General features: G+C 41.0%; 1 protein-coding gene across 6 annotated transcripts in view; it reads left to right on the top strand.

The window, feature by feature from the left end:
- The window catches only part of Gstcd (glutathione S-transferase C-terminal domain containing), a 117,438-nt gene that overhangs the window by 87,956 nt on the left and 2,853 nt on the right, over window positions 1-26,629 (top strand). For all 6 annotated transcript variants that reach the window (XM_013066074.3, XM_004866247.3, XM_004866248.3 and 3 more), the window contains 6 exons: window positions 4,431-4,546; window positions 4,688-4,732; window positions 6,932-7,060; window positions 19,431-19,564; window positions 21,789-21,819; window positions 24,742-24,811. In XM_013066074.3, coding sequence (XP_012921528.1) covers window positions 4,431-4,546; window positions 4,688-4,732; window positions 6,932-7,060; window positions 19,431-19,564; window positions 21,789-21,819; window positions 24,742-24,811 — 525 coding nt within the window. The remainder of the gene's footprint in view (window positions 1-4,430; window positions 4,547-4,687; window positions 4,733-6,931; window positions 7,061-19,430; window positions 19,565-21,788; window positions 21,820-24,741; window positions 24,812-26,629) is intronic.

The following is a 26,629-nucleotide window of genomic DNA, read 5'->3' as shown; positions in this document are numbered from 1 at the left end:
TAGGTATTGTGTGTATTGTGTCCCACTAATGGAAAACCCTACTTAGCAATACGCTATGGTGCAGAGAGAGAAGCTGGTGAGCACAGCACTTGAGGAGTGTTCCTAGGGAAGAGGAGCCCAGGAAGGAGAACCCAATGTGGACTCCAACAGAGGTCTTCATCTAGAACACCAGGGTTCAGAGTGACTCAGTGAGTTTTGATGATTCAATTCCATTTTAATTGAATCAGTTAATTACAGTGAGCAGCAGCTGAGGTTGAATGTTCCTGAAAATTTTAGGAATAATCTTATCTAATTTGAAGATACACATTATCCAGGATAAAAATGATGCAAGCTAGCATTATAAGAGAATGTGTCTCATATGCAATGTAAGAATAACAGTGCTATTTATTTGGATAAAACTGATCTCTAAGGCCCCACTTTTACTATTAGAGCAAGGCATGTTTTCTGCAGGATGTGCAAAGACAGAGGAGCTAGGCAGTGGCCTTTCCCATCTGGTCCACCTGCTGTTCTCCCACCTCCCCGTCAGTCCCTCCTTGTTAAGCTCAATGTGGTTTCCCTTAAATAAGCTAGATTGCTGTGGACCTGGTTTCTCAGCAAGGACTGTCCCGTAAATTTCTGTTTCTCTAGAGTAAACTGCAATGCTCCACGGCTTTGTGACGCCCTCTCTAAAGTCTCAACAATAGTGCTCATATGCTGCAGAGAATTGATACCCGCACACCTTCTTCTTAGATGCTCTGTTAGTCCCTTGGAGGCAGGGATTGCTGTTCACTTGGAGATGCATCCTCCCTCGGCAGGTAGACAAGTGCTGGGGTATCCTAGGGGCCTGGCAGCTGTTGAACCAGGAAGAACATACCTGCCCTGGGGACGGGGCTGGGCTCGCCTGTCCGTTGCCCTGACAAAGGCTGTTCACCGGCCTATCTGTCTTGATGCTGCTCATCAGGCTGTTTTGAAAACATGAAAATATGTGCTTGTCGCCGTCCCTCTTTCTTGTCATTGCCCAAGTCAGTGCCACTGGTCTGTTCACTTGTCTCACGCCTTCCCGGGAAGAGTAGTGTGCACTGCAGCAGTCTCTGTGGAAGAAATTGGCTTTGCTCTCTTGATTTTATAGCTTTTAAAGCAAAATCAAGTTTTAAAAATCTCTAAACCATTCATTTTAACCATTTCTTTGTCTCTATATTTAATTGTATATATTATCTAAAATTCACGGGATATGGTTTTGCAACAACTCAGAAAAAATGCTTTGAAAACAAAACAGCAAAAGAATTTTAGCAGTGAAGTCTCATATGTAGCCAACCCAGCCATTTTTATTCTTATAAGCAGTTTAACATGCAAGGCACTTTGTTTCTTCAGGCTAAGAAACAGAAGTGAAGAGCCACCTGATTTGGGACATGAATCATTAGACTAAGCACATGGCCTGGCTGTACATGGGCACTTTCCCACTGACGTTCATTTGTTGTTCTGGACCAACTGAAAATGCTGCTGCTTTAACATGCCTTGTCCTTGGCTTAAAAATGGGCTTCTGTCCTGTACTGCCTTTGGGAAATCAATGCAAACAACACTAAAGTTGTCTAAATAATCCAGTGTTCCAACTGGATTAGAGATGCCATTACAGGAGAATGACATCACAGAAAAACCCCCTCACTTGGGTTAAAACGTTCTGCTCTTGGGTTTCTTTTTCCATTGCACCTAAAGAATGATCCCTTTTAGTCAGGCTAAAGGAGATTGTAATTTTATGCTTCTACATGATGTCTCAGGCACAAGGATACTGGATAAAAAAACAGAAAGTGGGCCTTCATTTTTACCATACCCCAAAATACCATTTTTTAACCTTCTTTAAATACATTTGAGATTCTGTTTGTGTTTCCAGAAGCCTCATAATGTTTATAAGACTGAAATGGAAGAGAGAATGTTTTATTAGAGGCAATTTTTCCTGAAAGCATTGGGGCATCTGTCTGCTGTATTTTTAGCTCCACCTTTGTGAATATTACTTGCAACATAACAGTCTCTCTACTCACACACAACCCAGGAAAGTTCCTCTATGCCTTCAGCCTTCCTTCCACCTTCCTTGCTACACATACGTACACACACACACACACACACACACACAGATGCAGTCTTACGAAAAATACCAATCTATCAGCACTGGCTTTAGAAACAGACCTAAGGATTTTAGGTAATTCTAAATTTCTAACAGCAATATGGTATAAGATTTGCTATTGAGTACTGTATTCCATTTAATAAATTTTTCCTTCCTGACTCCTTGTTCTTAAGAAAAAGATCATTTCTTTTGACTTTGTTTTAACGAAAATCCTTCCGCAAGGAGCTACTAGGAAATCCACAAACAGAGCAAAGCCAGAAATGCCGGTGCTTGTTCCTTGCCTCCTGGTGGCTCCTGTTAGTAGCAGAATTTGTGATCTCCAAAGAGCCTGGAAGGGCTTTTGTTTTGTTTGTTTTCTGACCCCCCACCCCTCTGCTTCTCCATTGTTCCTATTCTTCTTTCTCCACATTACATCTACATTTTCATAAAAATGAGGCACGTCAGGGTGAGCAGGGGGTGGATGGCCAGGCGTGTTATGAATCCAGCCCAGTGAGCTGTTACCGGTATGGTGTAGGTGGAGGGCGGAGGCAACCCCGGTGCGATGCAGGTGTTCCTTGTCCTGCGAAGGTCTGTGTGCTGGAGACTTGGTCCCCAGGGCGGTGGGCTGAGGAGGGCAGTAAAACCTTCCAGAGCGGAGTGGAACGGGAGCGCTGGTCTCCTGCTGTGAGTCCTCCAGAGGACAAGCTGTTACAGACCCTGATCCTGAGTCTCTCGGCTCCCTGCCTGGCCGGGCCGTGCGGTCTCTTTCTTCTGCCATCTGCCTGGGGCCTCACAACAGCCAGCACAGCGCTGGGTGGACTTTGAACCTCTAAAGCCAAGCTAAATAAGCCTCTTCTTCTTCTGATGTAGACTGCGTCATGTATTTCATTACAGTGATGAAAAGTGGACTTGATATAGAGGTGTGCACTGTGAGGGTCTCGCCACTGGGCTATGTGTTTGAAATTTTTCTTAATAAAATCACTTAGGAGTGGTTATCCGTGAAGGATAGGATTACAGGGGCTTTCACTTCATGTTTAAACTATTTTACAATTATTTTAGTAGAGAAAAATGTGGATAATTCCTTTAAAAGCCACATTCAATTATCTTCACAAATGAAGTCACCAGACTAGTGACTTACAAACTCTCCGTGTTTGCAATTCGCCTTAGGCCGTGCTGAATAATTGAGATGGTATTTAAACATCCAACGGTGTGACGGTGATCATATCATTACAACAGGGAACTGGTTACATGATTCCGGTGTATAGTGAATGAAATACTATGCGGCCATCGCAGTATATGATATAGATGGATCCACTGACATACAGACATTGATAATACTTTGTATGCTGACTAGGAAGTATTATGAACATAATGTATATGTGTTATGCTGTGAATTATGAAATTATAATTTTCTATTTTGTCCTAAAGTAAAATTTTTCTAATACTTTTTATTTAATTTAGTAACATAAGAAAGAAGAAAAAGTAATGTGCTGTTTTTCTGTTAAAATGCACCCCAAAAACCTTAGTATCTTTTAAAATTCTTTTATCAAACCACTCTTGTAAAGAATGCACTTAAAATATGTGAAAACAAATAATATTTTCCTCCTTGTGCAGATTTTTTGTGGACTTGACTAGTGGGTTTTGAAGTGAGGTTAAGATATTTTCATGCTGCTGGGCTCAAGGCATTTCATACTTGGAAATGCCTTATCTTTAATCTATAACTGCATTAAATTTCTATGTCTGACTCATGAGGAAAGGAAGCTTCAAAGAGAAAAAAAAGAAAAAGAAAAATCCAGAGATTTACCATTTTAGCTAAATCTCTAAATACAACCACCATTGATACAGTTCAGACAACGCAGCAGCCACGGGGCAGGGTTTCCAAATGCCCTCACAGAAGAATTCAGGGTTCAAGGACGTGCCAGTTAAATGATAGGAATGCTTTTATTTATTATACACCTTGCTACAAGGAGATTTAAGGAATGTATGCAAAGTAGACCAACTTTGCTGTGTATGTCTAAGAGTGATAAAGGGAGACGACAGTTACTGGCTTTTTTCCCATCCAGCTAAATTTTATTAAGCATTTTGCTTATGAGTCTGAACTAATGTTTTAGTTCTTGTTTCTACTCACTGAAAGATATTTTATTTCATCAAAAGATAAATTCTATAAGTGAATCAAAACTAGCATGAATCTCTGTGTTCCAGTCATTGGGTCCCCTCATGTCAGCTATGTGAAATCTATCGCGTTCTCCTGTGTGCATGCTCATCTCCCTGCTGTGCCCTAGGAGTCTGTTCCAAGCGTGTCTGCCTGGCCCCTCACCATGTGTAACGTTCTCCTCATCTCCGTCTTTCCCAGGCCGAATGTCCAGTGACCGAGCTCTGAGGAAGCAGCAGCAGCTAAACAACCTTGTTTATGTGGTGATAAATCAGGCCAAGCCCGGGGACAGAATTGTGGATTTCTGCAGCGGCGGGGTATTACATGTCTCTTTTATCCTTTCCAAGACCATGTGACTTTTCTATATCACATTCAAGGTCATGTTTTTATCTGTTGTCTTGGAATGAGCAGAAGCCATGAGGGCCGAAATTAACTTCCTCTGATACTGACTCTTTCAGGGCCATGTTGGAATTGTTCTCGCTCACATGCTGCCATCGTGCCAGGTAAATCCTAAAGAACAAGTAAAAGGAAGCATTTTAGCTAAACACAGTTCAGCTAGCCAAGTCGGGCTTGTCCTTGCTCTTAAATTCACAACACTCACCCAAGTCAAATACATGGCACAGGCATTTTTCTTTTGCCTTTGAAGTAAACTTCTAAGATTCAGAATCTTAAGGGGGAAAAGAAATAAAATAAGACCACGAAACAGTTATCAACTTTTTAAAAAGGTACATATGCTTAAATACTTTTTAAAATAAATAACTTCCTTTGTTAAATAAAATAATTATGATTAAACTTATTTAATTTTCGACATAACCATATCTAGAAATGCTAGCTTCTGAAACTTGCTTTAGCATGTTCCTTTGGTATTCTTTTGATCCATTACATCAAAATTATAATAATAAGATTTTGGAAAAAAAAAAAAAGCAAACCTAAACTTACTACATCAATTCACCAAATGTGTTTCTTCTTTTGTTCTCATTAAACCATTGTTCATATGGACATTACTGTTAGAAAATGCTAATACAGTTTTAATCCCTGCTTCCACTCAATAACGTATCATACATGTTTTTCCTCTTGGTAATAGTTTTACATGTGATCATGTTTTAGTAACTATGTAGTATGTTTTTAAGTAAATGTACTGTATTCAGTTATTGCCACTGTTGGCTAGAAATTTATACTTAATCTTCCACCATGTTAAGCTGATTCCCCAGTGACCATCTTTTCTTTTTTTTTTTTTTTTTGGTACCGGGGATTGAACTCGGGTCCTTGCGCTTGCGCAGCAGGTGGCAAAACCACTGAGCTAAATCCCCGGCCCTCAGTGACCATCTTTTAACACAAAAATCATGGGAGAGAGTTGTCTTTGTTCCCCTCCCCCTCCCTTCCCCTTCCTCCTCCTCCTCCCCCTCCTCCTCCTCCTCCTCCTCCTCCTCCTCCTCCTCCTCCTCCTCCTCCTCCTCCTCTTCTTCTTCTTCTTCTTCTTCTTCATACAAATTCAGCTGAACAGAGGCTCTGTGAGCTCTCTGGAAGGTATGAGCTAATTACACTGAATACTTTCAGAAGAAAAAATGTGACAAACCAGTACACTGGTCAGAATGACACGTAAGAGAATGATTGGGGATGAAGTGTTCTCTTTTCTTAGACACTGAAGACTAAATAAACCAGAAAATTTAAGAGAAGAGGCAAATATCTGTTTTACTATGAAGGAAAATAACATTTCATGATAAAGAGGAAGAGAGGTCACAGTAGAATTCTGGCAAGGTGGAGTCAGGGACATAGTCCCTTTCTTTAGTTGAGACTGGAAAAGGGATTGGCTGGAATAAAGTCTGGAAAGCCATCAATACCACATGTACTCTAACCGAGTGTTTCTACAAAGGGGTCCAGGCTTCTCCATGCAGGCAAGTGTAAGGACAAAATAGGAACTAGAAGTGAGAGTGAGGAGAGTGTCTTTCTTCACCCATGGTTCGGGGTTAGAAGGCCCCTGACTTTTCGCTCCCTTCTGCCTCACCGCTCCCAATCTGTACTCTCGTTGCGGCTGCCAGAATCTTCTTCATCACAATGCAGAATCCAGCGCCCATTACCTCTCTACCCTCTCCACCTGTCTCCCCATGCCCCGTCACCCTTGCACATGGCCCAGAGATGCCAGCTTGCTCGGGTCTTCAAACACACCACACCCTCTCCACCTTGGGCCTCCACGTGTTTTTTCTCTGCCTAAAACACTCTTCCAGTCCCCTAGCTAATTTCTGTTCACTTTTTAGGCCTCAGTTGATATATTAATTCCCCATGAAAATCTTCCGTGATCATCAGCTCTGGGTGCTCCCAATATACATTTTTTTGTCTCTCATTAAATACTGTCACAGGCTTGGTGTGCTCATGCCTGTAACCCCAGCTATGGGGAAGACTCAGGCAGGAGGATCACGAGTTCAGGTCCAGTCTGGGGAAGTTAGTGAGACTCTCATCTCAAGAGTAAACTACAAAATAATACTCATCACACTGTATGTATGCTTGTGTCTTGTTTCACTGATAGCAAATATTACTCGTATAAGTTTCAAGGGTTCAAGGACCTTACTGATGTTTGTGCACAGGACAGAGGACCACTATAGTATGTTGCACATAATTAAGGCTATGAAATATAGTAATAATGCTTTTCACTGGAGCCTGAATAATCTTACTGAATATACTATTTTTTTCTGGGTAATATACAGGTTATATTAATAGAAAACAAGGAATTATCATTAATTCGTGCTAAGAAGAGAAGTGATGAACTAGGTTTAAGCAACATTTGGTTCATTCAAGCAAATATGGAGTATTTTGCAGGAATGTTTAATATTGGGGTAAGTAATCAAGCAATTTCCATTTCTTTATGTAAGTGAGAAAAATTATATGCCCTATGATAAATAAGAGAGATGATTTTATATTCTTTCCTAAACAAACAAGTCTATTGTTTACTATACTTTACCTATGAAGTAGAGCATATGATTATTATTTTACTCATAACACTGCTTCATTAAGTGACAGAGATAACATTGGACTTGTCACTGCAGTCGAACATTATTTCCATCACTAGAGACTCGAGTGTGAAGACCAGTGTTTGGCACACAAAAAGTACTTGAAAACACTTGTTCGTTGAATGAGTTCTAATGCCAATGATGTGCCTTGGTTTATTTCTGCATTTTTGAAAAACAGTAGAAAAGAAAAATGAAGATAATTTTAGAAAAGAAAAATAACTTGTTAGTAACTTCTAAATACTAGAACTGCCTTTATATAATGTTATAGCTGAGATTTGATATCTACATGTATTTTTAGCTTCCAAGAGACAGGAAGTATTTTGATCAAACTATTAAATGCATAAGTCAAATTGTTATTTGATATTACTAAAAAGACCTAAGATGCCAGCTCATGTACACTCCAGGTTTTATAGATTCTCTTGGAAATTGGTATTTTATTAAGGTGTCACTGTTGTTGCTATTCCTTCTATTCATCTTAAATAACATTTTTCTGACTTTTGTAGGAATAAGTGCTCAATATAGTAAAATTTCTAGTAATACAAAGAAGAAATCATGTGCATATCTACTATTAGGACCTTTACCAAAACTTTTTGGTCTTCATATATTTATGCACACATACGAATACAAATTTATGCATATGTTAATATTGTTCAGCCTTATATACATATCCTACTTTAAATGTATATATTAATCACTTTCGCATTGAGGGAATAAAATACTCAACACCCACAATTTAAATAAGCAGAGATTTATTTTGGCTCACAGTTTCAAAAGGTTAAGTCCATGGTTGTCTGACTCCAAGGCAGAAACAACAAGGTGGAATTGGATAGCAAAGGAAAGCTGTGCATCCCATGGTGGCTAGGAAGCAGAGAGAGAAGGGAGAATCCAGGGACAAAAATAGATCATTCCAGGTCCTCTTCCCACCCCATGGTGATCACCTTCATCAATGAGTCCCCACCTGCTAGCAGCACATTCAGCTATGAATTCATCAATGAGTTAATCCACTTATGATTATAGCACCCCCATGATCCAATGACATTTCCAAACCCCCAACCTCTGAACATGAGACTTCACATCTGAACCATAAATTAAACATTGTCCTAAATCATTTCCCTACTTTTTTACTGTTTTGTTCTAATGTAATTCTTACTGTAATGGATATTTTATGTATCACTTAAGAATCATGACACCTTTGCCAAATCACTAGGAGAGTTCCCTAACTTTCCCGACTATATGCATCCACATAAGCATGGGCTTGTCTGGGTGGGAGCTTTATCTAACTTCAGAAGTTCAGACCTTTTGTAATCTTGTGAGTTTTGTCCAATGAAGTTCATTTCTTAAATACTGACTTCTGACTTTTGAGGGGTTTACAGTTTGTTTGTTTTTTTAAGCTAAAAAGTGTGTAATTTGTTTCCTTGTAGACATAATCTAGAGTGGTTATCTCAAGCCAAGCCTCGGTAACTATTAACAAGGAAATTTAGAAAAATGTAGACATAAGATCTAGAAAATGTTCATTAAAACTATACCTGTGTACATCTTTAATTTAACATAAATGTTGTGGTAAGTTGGAGTTTCTCCTATGAAGCAGGCTAGTCCCCAAGCCCAGGACTACAGGGGGAGTACACCAGGGGGAAAGTTTGTGGTAGCCAGAGACAACTGCCCATTTCCCTCTCCCAACTCAGGTCCCCGGCCCTGCACCCTGGCCCGTGGGTCCTTTGTGACTCACACTGCTATATTCGTGTGACTTCTGATTCATAATTCATGAAACCAACTAAAACTGTCTTTTGGGGAGTATGTAATATTTTTCTTTATGTTTCATAATTATACACCTTTTCCCCCTCTTTTTATAATTATACTTGTCAAGGTATAAAGCAAATGAGTTAAAATCACTTAGAAGATTAAGCCAGAATTAGATTCTCAAGGAAATAATTTGCCTAGGAAGATAATTGAGGCATTGTCCCTGGATAAATCAGATGAAATGAATCGGTGGCTTTAACTGTCATGTTAAACAGAATCCAATAAAAGTAGTGGGGCCCCAAAGGAAATGAGAATAACTGAGCACTGGAAATACATTAAAATGACATCAGCCATGACTGTGTGAAATTTTAATAAGGGCTTTTTTGCATTTACCTTTGCTTAACAAGTACTTTTGCTATTTTTCCTTAGATATTAAAATTAATGATGTAAATAAGATTTTAAGGAGGAATTTTTAAGTCAGAATCAATTATTCTCAGGAACTAACATCATGTATACATGAGAATTTAAATACTGATTGCTAGTTTATCTTCATTAATGCAACAACCTGTATCATGCAAAAATTAGTAGATTTACTAACTTGGTAACTAGTTTGATTTGAAATAGTTAAAGGGAAAAAATCAAAATATTTTCAGTCTTTCTTGTATTAAAGTCTTTCAATACCCCTGGTATGCTGGACCTCCTTCAAGTTGCTGATTTATATTGTGCCTATTTGAGAAATATATTTCTTTAGAAATACAAATGTCTCATAAACATATGAGAATATTCAGTCTCTGGAAATTAAATGCATTTTAATTTAAACAACAGTGTCCCATTTTTGCTCTTGAAATCTACGAAATTTTAAAAGTATTACTGCTTGTGAGCTACAAGTGTTCAATGAGATGAGCCTACTGACAACCTCATTTACATGATGTTTGCAATGGTTTGTTAATGACGTGAAAAATTAGTTAATATGATAAAGAAAGAAGCAAATAAATGTAGTGATTTAAAGCATGGATTTGAGAACTGAAAATTCAGCTTAGTGGTAAAGCACACACCATGGATTCAATCCTCAGTAAGGGGAAAAGGGGGAGAACACCAGAAAAGAAAAAAAAGAAAGAAGAAAAATAAAAGATGTGTTTTAACATTGGATAATCCTATGCCAAAGTCCCAGCTGCACACTTTATAGCTGTATGGTCTTGAGCAATTTATTTAAACTCTAGACCTTCCGTTTTCCCATCAGTAAAATGTCCTAAAATCCTTGCTGATTGGATGTTGATACAGTGCGTGTGAACTGAGGAGGTTGCCTGGCCTTAGGAATACTCTGTACATTGAGCCGCTTCCTCTGCAAGTGTAATCTCAGCGGTGAGGAAACTACACATTCAAAAGCAATGGGAGCAAATTGTGCTAATTGGTAGTTTTTGAAGGTGTCTGCTATGTTTTTAAAAAATATTTTCAAAAAATCCCACTTTTAATATATTTTATGTATATAAACTTAAGCAATAAAGACTGAAGAAATATATACACATTCCTTGACCTGTTAGATCCTGATAAATCTGCAGTAAATGGAAATATCATAAGAGGCAATGTGTTCAGTACTCAACCTACTGACCATTGGTGGAGCGGCACTGTGCGCTGCTGGCTGGCTGCCTGCCTTATCTCACGCAGCTGGCTGGGTGTCGAGGCTCCTGCTGCCCCCAGCACCGGTCACAAATGGGTCTCCTGGCCGTGTGACTAGCCCAGAAGAGGACCACACTGCGAAATGAGCTGTGCACTGAGTGTGTGTCGTGTTTATGCTACTGCAGGCGCAAAGACCATAGAGCCACTGTTAGGGCTGTTAGGGATTGTCTGTATTATTTCCTGCAAAACAAGCATTGATTATCATAGGAATAACCTGGCCTGGACTTACTCTGATTTTCATTATGATGATTAACAGCGTCCTGAGGAAAATATAGAAATCTTTTCAAAAGTAAGAAATGTCTGAAAAGGTTTTTAAGCTCTTTCCGGTTTCACTGTATGTAGCTTCATGACTCAGATGTAAGTATTGATTATCATACATTTAAATGATGACTTTTAAAGGTTATTTATAAAAGTGTATTAGGGGGCAGTACCGGGGATTGAACTCGGGACCTTGGGCTTACAAGGCAGGCAGGGGAACCACTGAGCTAAATCCCCAGCCCATATAAAAGTGTATTTTTAAGGCTTTTTCTTTTTTTCTTTTTTTTTTGGTTTCAGGGATTGAACTCGGGTCCTTGAGCTTGCACAGCAGGCAGTGAAACCATGGAGCTAAATCCCTGGCCCTTTAAGGCTATTTTTAAAGGAAGTCTATTATTGTTTTCTTTCCTATTATTACCTTTTTTTTCTAGAATCAGTGTCTCATTATTTTAAATTTTTATTTTAAAAGATTATATACCTTAAGATTTAATTTATAAAATAAACCTTATTTCTCATTCTCTCAAACAAGGATCCAAACACCTTTCTCTCAAATGGCATTATGGAAAGGACCGTGACTACAGAAAAGTGTACACTTTGCATTAAACACAAAAACTGGATCAAGCCTTAACAACCTGCCCACTAAAATGCTTGAATTGGGTAATTCCAATCCTAACAAGCACTGGTGAATATTTTTACATTTTTCATTGTATATCAAAATCTCAAAAATTTTTCTCAAGTTATTTTTGCTTTGTTTTATTTCACCCTTAACAATTTTAATGGAATTATTTATGACTTATCAGTGCACAGAGTACTTAATTCCAGGCTCATTTCTAGGTATGCCTGTTAGTGTACAATTAGAAGAAGTATATGCAATTACAGGTGTGATTTACTTTTGATGAGTAGTTACATATCCTTGTTTTGAAGAATAAGGAACTGAAGAAATTATTTGTTCTGTAAACATAATTTCTAAAACTCATTAAGGCAAAAGATAAAATCTCCAAGATGAACATGGCAGACAGAGATATTTCAACCCTTTGTCTCCCAAATTATACAATAAGAACCAGAAAAATCAGTCTTTGATGAAGCTACACTGAAGATACTGCGCCTTGAACCATACAGTCTGAAGTAAGAAGATGGAAAGCAGGTTGAAGAAAAAAGTGATAGATTATTGCACTGGTAGGAGGCGGATCAAACTTAAATAAGGCCAGGGTTAGCAGGGTTACCAGGAGGCAAGTCACTTCAGGATTCCCGAAACCCGGAGGAAGTGAATGAAGAGGAGCTGAAATCATAATTAAAGTATTTGAGATTCCCACCCCCAACTCATACAGAAAAGTACCTCTTCCCTGCAAGAAGCAGGAAGAAACTAAGCCACAGCGGCACCAAATGGTGGGCTGGAAGGCACTGGGGAGGCAGTGGCAATGCGCCATGCTGAAACAAGAGGAGTGGCAGAACCTCTGCCCTGAACCGTGGGTCTCTCCCCTGCCCCTGCCTGCCTCCCAGCTCCAGAATCTCAGAAGCCAGATTCGTTTGCTCCATCAGCAGAATTAAAAACGCCTCTTTGGTTGAAGCAGAACTATCTCCAGAGAAGAAAACAACTGATATTATGGGTGTCATTTTTTAAAAGTTACCTGGCTATTTGGCAACCCGATCTCTAGTCTTCTAGCCTTAGTCTCTTGTTCAGAACCTCCAGTCAATTCTTTGGTGATTCACTAATATGAACCAACCAGCCAAAGAGGGAGGCATCCGAAATGGAAGACAGAGCCCAAAGCAAGAAGCATGACAAAGGATCTGCCTCAGGGAAAGATCAGAGACAATGCTGAGTACTACACTGATGGACCCAGTATAGAACAGAAAAGAATTGTATGGGTAGAGAATAAGACAGTTTCCTGGAAGTTAAAATTTTGTTAGGTAAATAAATAGAAAACTTTAAAGGTAAAGTGCTAAGAAAGAAAAAGAAAAAGGAAGGCATTGTCACATACTTCTGTAATCCTGGCATTCTGGGGGGCTGAGGCAGGAGGACCATGAGTTTGAGCTCATCTTGGCCAACTTAGTGAGCGGTGTCTCAAAATCAGAAAGGATTGAGAATGTAGCCGAGAGAAAGAAAGAAAGAAATAGAGTGGGAGGGAGGAAGATCAAATTTAAATAAGGCCAGGGCTAGGAAGGAAGGGAGATGAAATATAAGTTGTCAGTTGAAAAAACAGAACAAAGAAAAGAAAGAACTGGAAAGAAGCAATTTAAAAAGTTGAGATTCAGTCCAAGAATCCAATCAATACCTTAGTAATAGGAAGACCAGAAAGCGAGAATAGATAAAGGGATGGGAAGGAAAATATCAATGAACTAATTTAAGAAAAAATATATTTATAATAAAGGAAATATTTCTTCTGATTTAAAGTTTATTGAAAAATAATCTAAACCAAAGTACGTGGTGAAATTTCAGAACACCAAGGATGACAAGAATTTTGGACCAATTTCCATAGAGGAAGAAAACAGGTCATGAACAATAATTTGGAATCAAAATGTCACCATACTTCTTAATAGTAGTAGCATGGGAGGCTCAAAGGTAGTGAAAAAATGCATACAAAATTCTGACAGCTGATTTTCAATCTGAAGTTCTATACCTGAGCAATCCAACAATCAAGTATGAAAGTAAAATAAAATTTCCAGTGCACTGGGAGCACCAGCACCAGGCCTGGCACTTGGGAGCGTGTTGGAAATGCAGGTTCCCAGGCCCCTCCCTGGGTCTCTACATCCTCTTCTGTTTCAGTAAGATGAGCCCTTATCTGATGGCACATTCAAGTCAAGAGGCACTGCTCTGGAATGACCATCCTTAAACTTCAGCATACATAAGAGAATCCCTGATGTAGATGTGTAATTTCCCAGTTTAATTTCTAGCCATTCTTGCTTCCTTTATACCCTTTCCTGTGTTTTCCCTCTCCTGGGCTATTTTGAAGCAAATCCCAAGCATCATTTCATCTTATCCATAAAAATTTGTGCAATTATCTATCAAAAATAAATAATCATTTAAAAAAATATTTTCCAACACATGATGCTGGAGCAACTGGACACGTTCCTGCACAAAATAATCTAGACATGGACCTTACACCTTTCATACAAGTTATCTCAAGTGGATTCCAGACCTAAAGGAAATGTCAATCAAACAATATAATTTCTAAAAGGTAACATGGGGAGAAATCTGAACAAACTAGGTGTGGTGATGATTTACCAACCACCAGAAGCACTACCCAAGAAAAAGAACAAGTCATGAAAGTTAAAAAACTTGTTCTGCAAAGGACATCACTGAAAGAGTGAAAAAAGGCCGTGGTAGGGGGAAACATTTTAAAGGACATACACAAGAACTGATAAAGGACTCTTAGCCAAAATAAACAAAGGACTCTTAAAATTGAGCTACCAGAAAAAACCCAAATGAAAAATAGGCCAACCTTTATCAGACACCTAACCAAAGAAAATATAGAGATAGCGAATAAGCATAGGAAAAGCACTGTATCATATATCATCAGGGAAATGAAAACAGCCATGAGTTGTTGCTATACACATGTTAGAGTGGCCAAAGTCTAGAGCACTGACCACACCAAACTGGAAAGAATGTGAAGCAATATAACCCCACATTCAGAGTTGGTGGGAATGTGCCAAGGTACTACCCAGTTTGGAAGACAGTTTGGCAGCTTCTTGCAAAACTAAACATACTCTTGTCATACAATCCAAGAAATTGCTCCTCTCATTTTTTACCCAAAGGAATTTAAACCTTACATCTGCTCAAAAACATGCATGTGGATGTTCATAGAAGCTTTACTCGTGGTTGCCAAAACTTGGAATTAACCAAGAGTTCTTCTAATAGGTGAGTGGATAAACTGTAGTCCATCCATATGATAGATATGATTCAGCACTAAAAACATGCACTGTCATGCCATGAAAAGACAGGGAGGGGTCTCAAACACATTACTAGTGACAGAAGCCAACAGAAAAGGGCCACGTATTGTAAGATTCCAACTGTGCAGTCTTCCGAGAAAGGCGGAACTGGGGGGACAACAAACAGATTAGCTGTTGTCAGGGGTGGGGTGGGGTTGGAGGAGTAAGCAGAGGCACAGAGGATTTTCAGGGCAGTGAAAAGACTGTCTAACACTGTAGTGATGGGCACGTGATATACATTTGTCCAGACTCCTGGAATGTACATAGAGCGAACCTAATGTAACACATGAACTTCGGGGATAAGGGTGTGTCAGTGGGGTCACCTACTTTTAACAGTTCTCCACTGTGGTGCAGGCCACTGATAATGAGGAAGCCTCATGGGGGAGTATAAAGGGTATGTGGAAATTCCTATCTTCCTCTCAGTTTTGCTGTCAACCTAAGACTATTATTTAAAAAAATTAAAATCTTGGATTGGGGATATTGCTCTGTGGTAAAGCATTTGCCTGGTATGCATGATGCATGAGGCCCTGGGTTTTACTTTCCACACTAACCAAAAAAATTAAAAATCTTTTTAAAAAGAAAAGAAATAACCACAGTATCATTTTCTATCTTAAAAACAGTATTCAAATTTTCCTAGTTATCTGATAATTTTTACTTATTTAATTATTATTGAAAGAAGGCATAGAAATTAAAATGATTTAATGTGAACCACACAGCATATAGTCCAAAGGCTTTCATCTGAATACATTTTCTGGCTGAGGATTTAGCTCAGTGGTTTCTCCTCCTGCTGCACAAGCACAAGGACCTGAGTTTGATCCCTGGTACAAAAAAAAAAGGGGGTTTTGTTTATGCTCTGACAAATTACCAAAAACTCAACATCTTAAAATAATAAAGATTATCTAACAGTTTTGTGCTTCAGAAATGAAGGTCTTCTCAACTGGATTCTCCGCTTGGCTTCTTACAAGACCGAAAGCAAATTGTTGACTGGACTCTTCCCTCAAGGTCCTAAGGCAGAATCTATTCTGAGGCCATTTATGTTGTTGGTTATGGGACTAAGGTTCATGTGTCTTGCTGGCTGTCAGCTAGGAGTCCTCCTCAGCTTTTAGAGCCACCCACATTCCCTGGCACATGGCCTCCTTCACCATGAAAACCTGCAGTGGGGTGCCAAGTCTTTCTGGTGGCTCAAGTCTCTTTGACCCTCCCCTTTCTGTCTTATTTTTCAAAATCTGTCCCTGAGAAAAATCTGCTTTTAAGGCCTGTTGTGATTAGATGAAGTCCACCCATGTAACCCAGGATAATCTTGTTATTCTGAAGACCAAACCTTAATCACATTTGCAAAATCCTTTTTACCCTGTTTGTAGGTTTTAGGAATTAGACACAGCATCCTTAGGGGATGATTCTACCTAACACATCATTCCTATCTCTCATATTTTTAACCTTGTAGTTTAATAAAATACTAATCCTTTCAGCAACTACACTTTTCAAGGCCACAACTTTGCAGGAATGTCCTTTCTGATGAAACTGCAGACTTTTCACATCTACTTTTGCTCCTGACTCTCACTGAAGATCTAACTAAAAGCCACGAGCAGTATCCATGCCACGCCCACATCCATGCCACACTGAAATTTCTTCTACTAGATCAGTCAGTCCACCTGTCTTAATCTCAGTCTCCCATAAAGTCTCAGGAGATGGGCAAAATGAAGACAAATTTTCTGCTAGGGTGTAACATAAATGACCTCTAGCCCAAATGCTGGTAGAGTCCTTTTTTCCCAGCTGTAACTTCCTGAGCCTGATCTTTACTGTCCGAATTCCCTCAGTCTGTCCTGAGCTCTGACAGGAATCACCTGTCCGCACTGGTCACAACATTCTAGGACTTCTCTAGTGCACACCTCCAGACTTTCCCAAACTCCTCTCACAACCGTGTCCGAAAGCTTCTGTATCACCTCATCAGGTACAGTCACAGCAATGACCTCACTCCTGATACCGAAATGTCTTAGCCACTTTCTAGTTGTGGGGGCAAAATACTCAAAATACTCCCATCTTAAAGGAAGAGGCTTTTATTTTGATTAGGGTTTCCTTCCATGTTTGGCTGGCTCTGAGCATGGAGGAAGGGGCTGACAGAGGAAAGCTGCTCGACTCGGGGTAGACAGGACGCAGAGAAGGGGGAGCTGAGAACAAGAATCCAGGACACCTTCCAGGTCAGCCCCCAGTGACCACCTCCAACCAGAGCCACCTCCTGACAGCACATTTAGCTGCTGAACTCAGCAGTGGATGGATTGATCCACTGATGAGAGTAGCACCTCATGATCCAGTTACTCCAAACACATGAGACTTTGGGAGAGAATTTAGATCTAAACCCTGACAGACCATTTGCATAATGTATTAGTTAACTGTTCAAATCTCTTGCTTATTTTACTATCACATTACTGAGATTTTTATTTTTAGAAGCTTGTTATGTACTAGGGATATTAACCCTTTATGGTGTAAATTATAAATCCTTTTTCTACTTTGTCTTTTTATTTAAGATTTTGTCTTTTTGCTAATCCAAAAGTCATTTTTTAAAATTTTTATTTTGTCAGCTTTATTAACATTACCCTGTATTGTGTGTGGATCTTTGGGGTCTTGAGGATTTCCCACTCCCCTAGGTTATGAAGAAATTGACTCATGTCTAATTTTTTGCATTTTAAAGCTCTACTCCATTTGAAATGTATTTCTAATATAATATGAGGAAAATATTTTATTTTTATTTTTCATGTGGCTTTCAGGTTAATCCAACATCACTTATTGAAAAGTTCATCTTTTCTTCCCTGGTTTGAAACACTACCTCTCTGGCGTGCTAAATTGTAATGTTCCTTTCCTCTGTACCTCTCCTTATTATTTGTCTGTTATTTGTTCCCTGCATTTGATAACCATGGAAATTAGGAATATGGGATGCAGTAAAACATTTTAGACCTAAAGTCCATCAAGTAAATATTCTGAGTTATTTTATTAAAAGAAGGAAAAGAAACTCAGTCTTTTGCAAGTAGCAAGTCCGTTGTCTGAAGTTCTCTTTGTGCAGAGCCTCGAGCACCCTGATGGAATTGGATCACGCTTTGGGGTCAGAGTTCTGCCCTCAGTAGGTAGAAGTAGCCGTGTGTTGTGAGCCAGTTCTCGTTTTCTCCACGCCATCATTTCCTCCCTTGCAAACCATGGCTCACACGCTCTTTCCGGGTGGTGTCCTGCGTGCCATCATCTGGCACGGTGCCCGTGCATGGGACGCACAGCCCGTGTCTGTCCCGCTGTCGCTCTCTTGGGGGAAATGCACTCAAAACTATTACCAGGAGATCCCCCACCTATGAAAATAAAAACCGGCCTGGTTTTCTATTCTGCAGAGGTGAGTAAGTAAAGACGGCAGGTGGGGAGCAGGATCTTTATCCCGCGTTCCCCACAGTCATGCTGCCCTCGCTGGACGGCACCTACTGAGGCTTCCACGTGAGACAGGAAGGCCGGTTGACAGCCACCAAGGAGAAGGCTGAGGTCTCCGTGGCCCTTAAGTCTACAAGGCGGGGAGAATTCACAGGGGCAGAGAGGTCTTTCTTTCCTCTTCTCCATATAGTATTGCTTTTAGCGTCTCAACTCAAAACTTTGAATACTTTACAATCCCGAGGTTTCCAGAAAACTTCTTCAGTCTGAGAGCCCTGCCTGCTGTGAAGTGGTGAGATCCCTCCCTAGGATGAAATCAAGGTCCGAGCATTTTATCTGGCAAATGTAATAATTTTGTTTTTCAGGATCCCCACATCTGATTTTCCTTCAGAGTCCTATTTTGTCTTATTTAGCCTAATAATTTTCATAATTGTCTATTTTAGATCATAATATGTATAAGTACATTTAAGGGTGTGTGCTTTGAGAACATTTTAGAATCACCTATTCATTATTCTAACAGGCAATTTCAGCCTTCCCTTTTAAAATAAACTCTTGAAAATAGTTGATGCAACTCATCATTCAGTGTTAAAGATTATTGTATGAAAACACCTGGAAAGGTGCTACGTAAAAATGCTTTGGTCAGTTTTTAAATCATATTCATGCAGCAATTGTAAAAGTGCTTTCAGATCATTTTTATTTCAGTTTTGTAAGGATTTTGTTATATCAGTATTGTTAGGCATAGTTTCCAATTGAGAAGAGAAAGGCCTACGGAAGTTAAACTTCAAGGGGTCCCAGGGCTCCCAACAAACTGGAATTCTAGACTGCAATCCTCATTTCTGTTCTAGCGTTCTTCCTGTAGTACTACAACCGAACTAAACTCAAAATTACCCAGAGTGCTAGTGTAGGTATCCATGTGTATTCTGTTTCTGCATGTGACATTGCATTACATTTCCCATTATGAGTCTTATGGTTTATTCACAGTATTCCTTTTCTAATCTTTCAACCTGGCTTAATTTTCTTAATATGAATAGCTGAGTAGCCCTTTGGTATGTCCGAATAAGAACTGTTTAAACTGTTATAGAATGATACCCTGGTAACTTGAAACCTCTCGAAGATCAGTCGCACATTTTTTTAAAGGCACAGAAGTTTCATTGTTGGTTAAAGGATCCAGTGGAAAGGTCTAGTTTTTGTCTTCCAGGTGGCCTTGCATGCTTGTGGCGTGGCAACAGACATGGTGATTGAACACTGCATCAAAACCCGGGCTTCCTTCGTCACCTGCCCCTGTTGTTACGGTTTCATCCAGAACACTTCGAAGTTTAACTTTCCAAAAAGGTGACATTTAACATTTCTACCTAAGACACCGATATCTGTAGATAAACCAGCATACAAAACTTGTTTGCCATAAAGTTACAAGGAGATTTCATTTTGAGGCCATTTACTCTTTCCACAATCCAAGTATTCATAAGTGTTATGGGAAAAGAGCATCTCCTGTCTGTCCTGATTTTCCCCTGGTCCAGCTCTGCTGAAGTTGGAAGCAAGTCTGTCTAGGAGTGGTCAACTAGAAGTCCACGCACTTCAGCACCTCTGTATCTTCTAAGTAAAATTAAAGCCATCATTTATAAGAGGCAGTAGAGTACAATGGGGAAGTGTTCAGGACCTGGATGGGTACTTCTTGGGTGCAAGTACTAGTTTCTTACGATTTTATAGGTTGCTTAACCCCAGGCAAGTTATTCTTTTTGCCTGTTTTCTCATTTAAAATAAGGGTTAGAATAGGAACAATGTACAATAGTAACAATTTTTGTCATAATGATATATGTAGTACTTACAAGTGGAATAGAGTAAGCACTCAATAAATGTGAACTGTTGCTAGTAACAGCAGTAGCAGTAATATTTGTAAGTAGTGTTAGCTTTCCATCACAAGACAAAGTACCTGAGATAAACAGCTAAGAGGAGGAAAGATATATTTTGGCTCAGGGTTTTGGTGGTTTCAGCCCATGGTCAGTTGGCTGTTGCTCTAGGCCTGGGTGAGGTAGAACATCATGGTGGAAGGTTATGCTCCCAGTGGCCTGCTGACAGCCGGCTCTGCTGTGGGTCATCATCAGTGATTACTTCATGTTAGTTTAGAAAGATTGTCCTATAGTATATCCAAAAACTTTCTCGATCACTTACATCATTTATTTCTAGGATACTTCAGAAAATTTCCATTAGAATTTATACTTAAAGATTTCCATATAGCACAGTAAAATACAAATAGTAGCCATCTTTTTGTGTTTTGTTCTGTTCTTACTATGATTCACAGCTAGTTGAAAAAAGCAAAGGAACTATTAAAAAGCAAACAATAAAATATAATTTGAGGCTTATTCAACCATTGAAATCTCATTTCATTCTAAATCTATACTGGTAAAATGTGTAGTTTTGCAACTCACTAAGAAATTTATAAGTCTAACACTATAAAGATTCTGAAGAACTCTAAGATGATTGCTCAGCTTCTAACTTAACTGATTGAAATGCCTTGACTTAGTCTTAACTTTTTCATGTCCCTGTAGATTTGCTGACATTTCCCTCCCTTGAAACCAATGTTTTAAGAAAGTTGATTTTCTTTGTGTGTTAGACCTCTCTGTCACCAAAGACAGAGTTGAGAATTTATGAATAGCTAGTATTTCTCAAATATGTAGAAACAATACTCATTTCCAACAAGATGACTGACACTAGTAACTTTAGCGGTACATGTACCAGTGTATGTTTTCAAGAGACGTAGTTGAGAGCAAGGGCTAGAGCATTAAGACAATGCTCGGGGGTTGTGTGCTTGCCTTGGACAGCTGTGGTAGTGCCGGTCTCCTAGTGTCCCTGTGCCTTTTTGTTTTCTGATGTTTTGACATCCGGGTAAATAACTTGTGCTGGTAGCTATGACTTTCACCTGCAAACCAACCAATCCAGAACCCTTACCCACAATGTCCCCCTTCATTACATCTGTCACTTCCCAGCCACTAATCTTGCCCCAGCACCCCGGGGATGGCTGTGGGATGAGGAGGACTCCTCCACACTTCAGAGACCACTGGCTTTACATGAACCAGCACCCCTGCAGCTGCTCCTCTGCTCCCCACTGCTGCCCAGGGACCAGGTCAGGCCCCGGGCTGCAATGACTAGATCCCCGCTGCCCTAGCTGGCTGGGTGCTGGCCCTAGGGGCCCTCCTGGCACGTATGGCCCCTCTCTCAGGGGCTACTGAGGAACGGGACCTCTGTGTAGGGCCTGCTCATCTAGGCCTCCCTCGCTCCCTCAGCAGTGCTCGGACTCCCCCACTGGCTTCCATTTGTTCCTTTGAGAATGAAAAGAAAAAGTAACGGTTGCGCTTCTCTTAACAGTAAACAATCTGTGAAAGAAACCCTTTAAAATTAATAACACTGATGACATGCTTTTATCCTTTTACACATCTCAAATTGGCGTTTACTTCAGGATAGCATTTTATATTCTTCAGATGTCACACACACATATCAGTTTATTCAATGTGCTTAATTTTTTAGAATGATGACTGATTCGTTTTCTTTTCTATTCCAGTGAACAATTCAAGAAAACTTTATCATACAAGGTAACCTTAAAAAGCTCTAGCTGTCTCCCTAATATACTTTTTATCCTTTCCTCACATTTTCCCCAAGTTTCTCATGGAGCATATGACCCATGTGTAGACTTGTATCGCTTGTGAACGTCTAAACTGGCTCCAGATGAAGGCTTCCAGTGGTTGGCACGGTTAGTGAAGGACCAGTGGCTGGTACCCTCCTTTTAGGGTAAGGAGTTAGCGAGCTCTGGTGGATGCTGCAGAGCGCATCAAAGTCCCAAGTCTGAGACAGAAGACAGTGTGGTGCCCGGGAAGAGCAGTAAGCGGCGGCTGGTCTCTGTCACCCTGACTCCCTGAGGCCTGGTAACCACGGGGCAGCAGGTGTGGGCCGGGTGCCTCTGCAGGGAGTCTGCATGTTTGTCAAGGCTGTTCACTATAAAAACAAGCTTGACAGTCATCTCAATTAGAGAAAAATTCTTTTATAAAGGATCAGATAGCAAATATTTTAGACTTTGCTGGCCACAAACAAATCTCTTTCGTATTCTTCATTCTCCTTGTCATTGTTAGCTTAGAACCCTCTCAGAGTATAAAAAATCTACTGACTTGCAAGCTGTCCCTAAACAGGTCCCAGCTGCCTGCACCATAGACTGGCGCCCCTAGTCTGGAGCTGGGGCCGGCCATGTCCCTGGCAGGTGTGAAAGCTCCACGACAGAACTGACTCCCAGAGCTCTCCGAGCACCCGGCGGCCTCATTCAGCACCCTGCACCACTCACCTCCCGCTGCGCCGCGCCTCGCTGAGCAAGGGCTGCGTATAACAGGGCATAAACAGGGCTAAATACCACGTAAGAGAAATACATGCATAATCCCACTGAAACTTGATAAATTAGTGTGAAGTTTTGTTTTGGTCAATTCCACTTATTATACAGACCCACTAAAAACATAGTTTCATTTTAGACCAGCCCCTCCATTTTATGAATTTTGCCTTCTCCTCCTCACAGTGAAATAATGGAACACAGTGTCTTGTCGTGTTCTTTTTACCAACTCAGCGGCTGTACCCCATCCCCTCTCCTTCCTGCCTCCTAAAGGGGACCCAGCTGCACCTTCCTCCTTTGAATATGCTGGACATCTTAAGCATGGCCACATTCTAGGAAACTTAAGATTTTTCGGGGAAACATTAGGACCCCAGAAAGTTTATTTGCATAAGATTCAAAATACAGGACCTCTGCTTTCTTACAGGGCTCTGCCAATGAAGTAGCAAATAAATTGGGAAAAGCAAAAACTAGATCCCTCTTAAACAGTGAGAGAGGGTACGGGGAAACTCGGGCAGCGAGGAGATGGGCCGCAGTCCTGCTGGCTGGAAAAGAGTGAAACTCCCTGAGACAGGGTGCGTGGCACAGACCGCTCCAGAGAGCAGCAGCTTCCCAGGGTCCCACTGGTACCTCCTCTTCCCCCTGCACCCCCAAAGCAGCTTTGCCCCGGCCCGCTTTGTGGAGAAGTCTCACTGCTCGGACCCTGTGGCAAGATGACATCTCACAATTGCTCGCTTCATTTAGCTCCATCAAAATATGTGGCCTGGAGAGGGACATGAGGCCCAAATACCCTGAAGAACGCTTGGGAAATGTTCTTCTCCACAGTTCAATTTAGCCAGAAATCTTTGCTGAGAACCTGCTGTGTGAGATGCCCTCTCAAACTTAGCTTTGCAGAGAGAGAGCGTACACATAATTCTGATAAAGCAGAGTAAGAGGATTGCAGCGTGCCTGTAGTTGTGCCTGACCTCCCTTCCCACCTGAGAACCATGGCTTAGAAGCACCGAGAGGACAGGACATGCTTGTATTCACCTTCTCGTCAAATCGCATTATTCCGAGTTGTTCTTCTGCCCCCTTGTTGAGACTAGTTAGTCTGTGGGAATTTATAAAAGTTATTCATTCGAACCATTTCATTAATTCCCTACCCTTTGCCATTAGATTTTATAGTGAACATTATAATTTTTTAAATACATAAAAGTTGAGACAAATATATCCCTGCTTTAGAGAATTGCCACAATCCTGTCTCTTGCCGTATTTGTAAAAGCAGAGGCTTCAGACTTCGTGCCCAGCATGCTGAGGACGCCTGGTGTCTGAGTGCCCCCGTTTGCCCAGCCAGTGGGTGCTGATGCCTGCACCCTCGGGCCCATAACTGTTCTAGCCAGTAGTTGTCACGGGCCTGGCAGTCACTTTGGCTGTGCCCAGCCATTCTCCTTGGGCTACTTGCAGATTTAAGGTCATCGACTTTGATCCTTTAAGGCCTTTTTCTCCCCATTAATGAAATCCTTCCTAAAACTGATAGGCAGAAGTAAAAAACCTCCTTCCCTTTGCTGAGGTCTCCCCTGGGGTGGTCTTACAGCAGAGAGGGAGGGGCCACCCGGAGCCTTTGGAGGGAGGCTCAGAGAGCGCCAGGCTGCCCTCCGCTAAGGCCAGTCGCGGGAGCTTGGAGACAGCTCCTGAGCGCAGCCTGCGGGTCCCTGGGGCTGGTGGAGCCACAGCGGCCAACACCTGGCTTCCTTTTCCGCGTGTACGGGGAGCCACGTAGCATGTCCTCTGGGAGCCCAGGCCAAGAGGCTCAAGTCAATTTTATAAATGAAAAATGAAGTGAGCTGTTGGTCTTTTAATTGAACACGTGATAACATTTTGCCCCATTCTGCCTAAAAGCAATGGGGCAATGTGACCCCAAGGGTTTCTGTGGGCTTCTTCTCCAGAACTACAGCTGAAAGCAGCGTGGTGAAGGGAAGAAGCTATTGGGCACCATCTTCTCAAACTGCATTTTCCAAAAGCACTCTCTGTGTAGTGCTTTACTCAGTTAAACAATGTGGAACTCCAGAAAAAGGGAAGTAGCTTTTTTTTCTCGGTTTTCATTTGCTTGTACAACTTTGAAACAGAAGACTGAGATAAACCCATATCCCATTACCTTTTCTTTTAGGAACACATGATTCTGTGCAGATTTGCAGATCAGACAGCCGTCCAGCTCCCACCCCAGCGCAGGCTGACAGGTGCGTTTTCACAGGGCAGCTGCGATGTGGACGGTGCGTGAATTGCCCAGGAGTGGATAGATTGAGGCTAGGTGGGCAAAACTGGGCCATGTAGCAACAAGAAGCGGGAGTTTGTGCTTCCCAGGAAATTTAACCCATATTGATAAGAGCATTTTTAATTATAATAACATCTCATCCCGTTTTGGTTAATACCTTTCGATATATTTTCAGTGTTTTTACACTGAACAGAATAGCTTTCTTTCTATTATGAACCAACTGCAGGATCTATCAAAAGACACCAAAGAAGTTAATAAAGATGGGAAAGTCCACTGTGCACGCTAAAATTGATGTACTAAAAATGTATAAATGAGGATGATGTTTTCTTTCTCAGAAAAAAATATATTATTCATCAAGACAAATGTGTTCAACATTTGCAATATTAAGCACTACTCAGATTAGAAGACCACAGAACCATTTCAAATTTATGATGTATTTGATTTATGAAGGACTTTAGAAAAAAGAAATCTGAAACCTTATCAGAACTGTCTTTATACATTTAGACACTGAGTTACAAGCCCTCACCTAATATCTCAGTAAACACTCGCAAACGGGCGTATGAGGTGCATAGTATCATTTCTATTTCAATGATGAAAAGCCTACCTGGTGTTCTTCATGTGGCAGGTGATGGAGCTACACTGTGAGCCCAAATTATTTGATTCCTGACATGAAGCTCATGCTCCCCTTGCAGTACTGCTTCTCAGCACACTGGAGTCACCACTAGAGGTTGAGATTCTAAACTCAGGGCTTAGCTTGGTGGGTAAAACCAAATAATCCTGGAAATTATTCAGAGAAGCCCCAGTTGGACATTGCCCCTCCGTCCTCCAGAATCCCAGCTACCCTGTTATCGTCCATAGTGCACTGGGAAACAGGATCAGTTGGCTGAGCACACGATTAGTATCAGCTTGCACTCAAAGCCACACTGCATGAGAAACAATTAACTTTATACTTGCAAGGCAAAGTTAGCATGGCAAGATGCTCACACTTGGAGAGACACTTGGGCCTGAGATAGGGATCAGCGGTTCCCTTCTCATCTCACACTCTGAGACGGAAACACTTCCCTCCCCAGCACTGAGTTAGTGCAGTTTACCTTTGCTATAGCTCCACTGGACCACAGCTCAATCCACTTGCAGCACTGTAGCAGAAAGCCACAGACTGAGTAATAGTGAACAGAAATCGATTTGGCTCACAGTTCTGGAGGCTGGGGGATCTGAAGGACGGCATCTGGCAAGGGGCTTCTTACTGTGTCTTAACTTGGGAGAGAGAAGAGAAGAGAAGAGAGAGAAAGAGAATGAGAACAGATGAGACAGATGAGGGGGAACGTTCACGTGAGAAAGGGCAGGCTCGTCCTGTAAAGAGCCGCTCTCTTGATAACGAACCCACGCCTGCATTAACACACTTAGTCTGTGCTCGTGGGCCGATCACCTCCCTTCCCAACACTGGACTGGGGCATGAGTTTCCAGCCCATGCCGTCTCCAGGACATATTCGAGCCACACAGCTCAGCAAAGTCACAGTTAGTATGGTGGATGGAGGTGTTCAGAGGCAGAGAGGAGGGACTGGAGGGAAGTTGCTGCAGTTGAGGAAGTAGATTGGCCAAGACTGCTGACAGGAAGTGGGGTGCATACAAAGCCATAGATTCCATCAGATGTCTGCATCTCTGCTTCAGACCGGCTTTCTGTGTTCTGTGGATACTTTGTAGAAAGTTCTCCAGGCCTCCAAAGGTAGACTACTAACAGCTGCATTTTAGTCGTAATGACACTTAAGCATGTGAAAACACGGTT

This window comes from Heterocephalus glaber, unplaced genomic scaffold (genome assembly GCF_053883595.1).
Source record: "Heterocephalus glaber isolate CG9 unplaced genomic scaffold, H.glaber_assembly_v1.0 deba00001688, whole genome shotgun sequence".
NCBI lineage: Eukaryota > Metazoa > Chordata > Mammalia > Rodentia > Bathyergidae > Heterocephalus > Heterocephalus glaber.
Note: the sequence above shows the minus strand (reverse complement) of the source record. Positions and strands in the feature narration are given on the sequence as shown.